The 7,255-nt window shown below is 42.8% G+C and overlaps 1 protein-coding gene across 2 annotated transcripts in view; it reads right to left on the bottom strand.

The window, feature by feature from the left end:
• Positions 1 to 4,568: 4,568 nt before the first annotated feature.
• The window catches only part of SLC35B1 (solute carrier family 35 member B1), a 41,562-nt gene continuing 38,875 nt past the window's right edge, over positions 4,569 to 7,255 (bottom strand). For both annotated transcript variants that reach the window (XM_077252573.1, XM_077252572.1), the window contains one exon: positions 4,569 to 6,071. In XM_077252573.1, the coding sequence (XP_077108688.1) occupies positions 6,019 to 6,071 (53 nt within the window). In that variant the 3' untranslated portion in view covers positions 4,569 to 6,018. The remainder of the gene's footprint in view (positions 6,072 to 7,255) is intronic.

The following is a 7,255-nucleotide window of genomic DNA, read 5'->3' as shown; positions in this document are numbered from 1 at the left end:
TGAAAGCAAATTTTGCATGTCATTCGGAAATCAAGGTGCCAGAGTCTGGAGGAAGACTGGGGAGAAGGAAATGCCAAAATGCCTGAAGTCCAGTGTCAAGTACCCACAGTCAGTGATGGTGTGGGGTGCCATGTCAGCTGCTGGTGTTGGTCCACTGTGTTTCATCAAGGGCAGGGTCAATGCAGCTAGCTATCAGGAGATTTTGGAGCACTTCATGCTTCCATCGGCTGAAATGCTTTATGGAGATGAAGATTTCATTTTTCAGCACGACCTGGCACCTGCTCACAGTGCCAAAACCACTGGTAAATGGTTTACTGACCATGGTATTACTGTGCTCAATTGGCCTGCCAACTCTCCTGACCTGAACCCCATAGAGAATCTGTGGGATATTGTGAAGAGAAAGTTGAGAGACGCAAGACCCAACACTCTGGATGAGCTTAAGGCCGCTATTGAAGCATCCTGGGCCTCCATAACATCTCAGCAGTGTCACAGGCTGATTGCCTCCATGCCACGCCGCATTGAAGCAGTCATTTCTGCCAAAGGATTCCCGACCAAGTATTGAGTGCATAACTGAACATTATTATTTGATGGTTTTTTTGTTTGTTATTAAAAAACACTTTTATTTGATTGGCCGGGTGAAATATGCTAATTTATTGAGACAGGTTTTTTGGGTTATCAGGAGTTGTATGCCAAAATCATCAGTATTAAAACAATAAAAGACCTGACAAATTTCAGTTGGTGGATAATGAATCTATAATATATGAAAGTTTAATTGTAATCATTACATTATGGTAAATAATGAAATTTAACACTATATGCTAATTTTTTGAGAAGGACCTGTATTTTCCAACAAACCTTGATATTTTGTTCATCTTCTTCTCTGTCCACAGATCAGACTGCATGTACAGTGTGGCAGGTTCCTTTTAGAAGTGGTTTTCCATTATGACAAATTTTTATTTTCAGAAAAGTTCTTTGAAAATAAGCTGATCACAGGATGCTTTGCTGCAGAGTCCTCCTGCGATCAGGGGAACATTGAGGAGAGGGTTTTATTTCTATGCAGAGCCATCACAAAAATGAAGCAACACATGGATAACCTATTGATTGCCATGCAATGCACAACATGCCAGGTCCCCCAAACAGAGACTTTGGAAGGAACATGCCAACCAATGCAAACCAAAAGCATTGAGCGGACCACTAATAATCAGACAGCTACAGCTGGTCCAGAAAGGGCCGTTAAATAGACTGACCTTTAAAGGCTAATTATTAGTTTTTTTAAATGTATATAGACTACAAAGTGCTTCCGATCAGTCAGGGTGAGACTCCCACCGATCACTCAAAATTGCACTCTGAAGTGTACAGCTACTGAATGAGTTAATGCATAGAGGGTTGTGGGGGCGCAATAGAAACCAGTCCTCTACGTTATCTCACAATCACTGAAATCAATGCATAACGGACAGGAAGCAATTATTAGGAAAACAAGTAGAATAACTACTTGATTATTGGGGGTCCGAAGACTGAGATCGCCAATGATAAGCAGAATGGGGAACTTATCCCCATTAGAATGGAGTCATTCTCTGTGGGGCAGTGGGAAAAAGCTGAACACATAGCTCAGCAGCGCCATAGGGAATGAATGGAACAGCCGTCGAGCATGCGCACTACTGCTCCAATCTAAAGGGGATAAAAATGTCTCCATTCTGCCACTTGGTCGGGGTCCCAGCAGTCGGACCGCCCCCCCCATCCATTTATTCAGTTATCACCTATCCTGTGGACAGATCATTCGTTTTCAAGGGAAAACCCCTTTGAAAAAAGGGACACTGTTGGGGACATTTTTTATTAATTAAATAAGTATTTTTAGTTAACATTTTTTACAAATGCTTTTCATTAGCAAATATTGCACTGTTTGATATTTACAGGCTCTTTGTTTCCCTGAACACCACTGGCTGCAAAAGGAGTTAACTAAGAATCAGTCAGTAAACTTGGTCTAACGGGGGAGCTTGTAACTCTTTTTTTTTTTTTCTTAGCTACTCTGTGAAAATGTATAACCAAATCAAAATTCAGCTCATCTTTCATGGGGTCAGAAATCAGCTCAGCGTTCAGAAAAAGACAAGATCATAAACAGCTCAACCTATGAAAATGAGCTCACTAATGGGTTCTTAGTTAGCTCATTTTACAGCCAGCAGTAGGCAGTACAACACTGAGGCTATGGAAGGAAAGCTGGGCAACATATATTTTTTATGAAACCCAATTGCATAAATTTTTAGTCCAAAAATACATTTGAATTAAAAAAAAAAACCTTCCTCAATATCCTTTAACGGGAATCTGTCAGCAGGTTTGTAACACAAAATTCAGCAATGTGACACTTATTGGGCGGTGTGCTGTTTACTTACAGTGAAGGTTTTATCACTAGGACATTATCATTGCTGTGACTAGCTGCTGCACAAGCCGACTCTGCCCCTCATTACTGTCGATAGAAAGCCTTGTGTGGGCAGAGGCAGTTCTCTCCGCTCTGCTACATCTAAGAACTCTGATCGTATCAGAACTTGCAGTACATTGGATTCAGGTTCTCTTTTCCTACATTATACTACTGTCAGATAATGCTGGAGGAACCATTTCATTGCAAAACGCGCGTAGGGTGTCGTGGGTTCCTAGTTTCAAACTGATACTGGATATTATATATATATATATATATATATATATATATATATATATATATATATATATATATATATATATATATATATATATCTTTTTGCTAATTTACAATAAAGATGTTTTTTTAGCCCTTTATAGAGACATTTTATATTCTTAAGTCTATTTCGTTGTTTTATGCTTCTTTTCGGCTGCACTGATAGGGGATTGAGAAATTTTGGTGTAGTAACAGTAGTAAAAACTAGGATACAATTAGACCACAGACGTAAGTAGTCATGTCCAATGGCAGACGTGGAGTTGTGCCCATGGTTAGGTGCATATACTCCGGATACAATGGCTGTACAGTCAGGACAGATGGAGAATGATGGTTGGACGGATGGAGAATGATGGACCTGTTTGCCAAAGGGACGCACTATAACAAAATGTATAATACAAGGTCCTCTGTATAAGAAAGCGCAGTATGCTACACTTACCTATACAGTTACAAATAAATTGGTTATCCACTACTAGGACAACCTCTTCTTGTTCTAAATGTTTGGTGCCAATAAAATAAAAGTGCCTATACTCACCTCCTGTCTAGCTGCACACTTTCTGTTCATTACTTACCTGCATGAAGGTGGGGTAAGTAACGCCAGCACCGAATGGGCTCCGGGCTCTCGATGGAACGGGAAGCGAGTATAAGCTTTTTTGTATTCTAGCGAGGCAAAGCGTAGGGTATTAGAAGGGGTAGTCCAAGTAGTGGACAACTTCTTTAACGGTAACGGTATGGAAGCACATACCAGCCAGACAGAGGCCGAAAAACTACACTTTCGACCTCCTTCCTGCGAGCCATCGCCTATTGCCCCATTACAGTATGTGTTGGGAAAAGTGCCTGCCGTATACTGTAGGCTAAGTGCTCAGACGCACTGTGGATTTAGCTTAAGATGCCGTGTCAAATCTACTCTGGACGGGACAGGACGATCATGGAAGCAATGCATGGATAAAGTGATCAGGGACGGTGGAGGAAAGGCAAGGTACTGCTCCTGCGTCACCAATGACCATGGCACCATGTGGTTAATAATAAAGCAGGTTGGAAGCACCGGTTGTGTGAATGCTAATTCACACTCTAAGAGAAGAGTCAGACAACCGTACAACTGTAGGATTGCAGCGCAATGCTCAGAGTGCCCATCGCTGTTCCGACGTGACATCATGTATTTCTATACAGCTGTCCTGCTCGGGTCGGGAGAGACGCCGGCCAGTCCGAGTATCGCACCGTCACCCTCGTCCGAGCAGACGCCTGTCTGACTCTTCCCTAATCAGCGCAATAGTTGCAAAATTCACGATTTACCTACAACGTGCACCCTAAGTCAGGGTCCATACAGACATATTGCATGGTCTGTATACAGAGCACAATGCCGGACTGAACACAGGTCACCCAAACCAAAACTTGGTGCCTTATATGAATCTTTAGGCTATGTGCACACGTCAGGATTTTATGCAGAAATTTCCTGAACAAAACCAGACTTTTTCTGCAGGAAATCTGCATGCGCTTTTCTCCGGAACTTCAAAATGCAATAAATAGCGGGAAATCCACAAAATTAATTAACATGCTGCGTATTTTTCCGCGATGCGTTTTTATCGCGGAAAAAAACGCAACATTTGCACAAAAATTGAGGAATGCATTCAAAATGATGGGATGCTTAATGTATGCGTGTTTAAGCGTTTTTGCCGCGGAAAACCGCCGAAAAAACACGCAAAAAATCCGGAATGTGTGCACATAGCCTTAAGGATGAAAGTTGCCGTCAGTCGAAGCATTGCAAACCTTAAAATAAGCCATCTGAACCTCGCCTTTCACTGTGCAGCACAAAAGCTTTGATACTGTAGACTAAACCACTGAGAGAATAAGATGGTAGAGAAATTCTACACGAGTACAACATTACTGCAGTATTATCGTTTAATATAATTAATAATTAGATTTATTAATATCAATTATTGCTTTCCCAACCAACAGTAACATCACAGTCTTCCTTCCTACCTATGTAGATCTGAATACAATCTTAATTTTCTTCTTAGGCTAGCCCTTCACAGACTGCAATGAAAAAGGTCTTATGACCGGACAAAAAAAACAAAACCCCTAAACAATAATTTGGCTGTTCGTACAGCACATGGTTAAACCACCTAAGCACAGAAGGTGGCGCCACCTTGTGCGGATGAGTATTTTCGCCGTGTGCAACTCTAAAAACTAGTATGGGGGGGAGGAAACTTCATTTTTAAATAGTCCTAATAAATTAGAGCTGGGATGTTGCTGGTTGTTATAGTCTTTCTATAAATGGTGCACATCTACGTATTTGGCATGACTCGCGGCATGCTAGGCACATGTCCCCAAATGATATTCTATGTACACAACAGTATGCTGCGCTAAAGAAAACAAGTACCAGTTTATAAATTGGCGCAGCCGTTGATTAGTTACACCCTCTTTAAAAAATGTGAGATGCCTATCAAGTATTAATAATGGCTTCTGACACTTTCTCCGGATATTACACCAGTTTTCACTACGCAGGCGAGAGGGTGACCTCAAGCTCCGCAGCCAATATAGGGTAAAATCTATGAAATTATGTAGTAAGTCTCAAGTCGCACTTTGAAAGCGACATCTTTAGCTAGAAATGCCCATCATTCATGCCAGATCTGACCCGCCAGGCTCCACGCTGTCACAGCCGTAATAAAAACATCAGCCTGTCTATTAATATTCCTTCAGCTCTTAGTTCTTCTAAATCTTTCTTGTCCTTGGTCGCGTTCCACCGCCAGCAGCCAAACTGGTCTTCAGCCTGGTTGTGCCAGTCCTGGGTATTAATGAGATCCAGGGGCTGGGATAAGATTGAAGGCTCTTGGCACCAGATGGAAAACTCTACCCAGCTGCTCCCTCTGCTTTTATGTGTGGTGGGTGAAGTCTGTGGAGGGCCCGATTCTCCAACTTTGAAGCCGCAGTTATGCAAATGGTACAATTCAGAGCCAAGATGAAGCCTGGCGTCTCTGCATTGTAATAGTCATCAGATCTTTTATTAAAGGGGATAGGCTGGAGACTTCCTAGAGATGGGCACTGTTTGGGCATCTGGGGATGGAGGATCTGCTGCTGCACAATAATTAACCCAAGCAGAAGTAAAAGGCAAAGAGACGCGTTCCATCTTCTCGCATTTAATACTCCCACTCGCTCAGCTTAAAATTTCAGCCCTTCCGTCATTAATAAAATAGTTTCACATATCAGAAAATAGAAAAAAAAATACAACAACCCCCCCCCCCCCCCCAAAAAAAAAAAATAATAATACATATTTCTATAGACAAACAGTGAGTGAGGTCTGAATACGTCATTTGAAGGCTCCTGTAAAAAGGGTATCAGTGGGACGGCTTTTTGGATCCTTTGCCAAATTTGGCATCCAGTCCTAGACCTGTGGAAAACAAAACAGAGTGGTGAGTGTGGCAGGAAGAGAGTGGGCACAGAGCGCAAGCTATACTGTCATATAGTATGAGTAGGTGCACGTGGCTCATTGTCGGACAGTGTGTGCCAAGGCCGGCTGACAACACTCCTAAACCCAGCCTCCTCCCCATATTACTAAGCAGAAACATTAGGAGGACTGCACATTGCCAGTGTCAAGTCACCGGTAATATCAGCAGGGTCAGATCAAACATTGGCACGGCACCACTCACCAGCTGGCTCAGCGTCCTGCAGATCACGTTGGGGGCATTGGAACTAAAAGTGATCTCATTTTACTGCAAAGAAAAAGAGCTAAGGCCTGCAATGTATTTCATAGACAGTAAAATGACTTTAGTCACCACAGTATTACACTTTGCAGATGTGTACTTGCTTTGTGATCTTCTGACAGTACCTGCTTGTTCAGAGTCTGCTCAGAGCTTGTTCTGGTGATTTGCATTCTGGGAAGCGTCATCTTTACACCAGACATTCTAGAATATCTGATAGCTGCCTGCTGTACTCTAGCTGACAGATTCGGAAAGCTGCATTCTGCTACTATACAAGATCAATCGCTCTATCTATAACGTTTTTAAAGGCGAACGTATCATTTAATTGGTTTCTCTTATTATATGAAACTTCCAGATATCTGTGCACGAGCTCCACCTCCAGCAGGAGCAGGGCAGCGTCCAGGATCCCATCAATAAACCACTGACTATGGACTGTCACAACCAGTATGAAGCCAGTCATTGATCTGCCAGGAATTTGCAGTTCCCCTGCTCTACCCTGCCACCTAGTGTATGCAGAAGAAATAACAGATTACAAGATTCTCTAATATTTGAGCTTCTGGATGTCAGTAGTCTCGGTTCACAAATACGTTGGGCCTTCTACCTTTAAGGCCCCGTCTCACATAGCGAGATCGCTAGCAAGATCGCTGCCGAGTCACAAGTTTTGTGACGCAACAGCGACCTCAGTAGCGATCTCGCTATGTGTGACACGTACCAGCGATCAGGCCCCTGCTGTGAGATCGCTGGTCGTGTCGGAATGGCCTGGACCTTTTTTTGGTCGTTGAGGTCCCGCTGACAGCGCTGAATCGGTGTGTGTGACACCGATCCAGCGATGTTTACCCTGGTTAGCAGTGAAGACATCGGGTTACTAAGCGCA

Source organism: Ranitomeya variabilis, chromosome 4 (genome assembly GCF_051348905.1).
Source record: "Ranitomeya variabilis isolate aRanVar5 chromosome 4, aRanVar5.hap1, whole genome shotgun sequence".
NCBI lineage: Eukaryota > Metazoa > Chordata > Amphibia > Anura > Dendrobatidae > Ranitomeya > Ranitomeya variabilis.
This window is presented reverse-complemented; position numbering and strand designations above follow the sequence as displayed.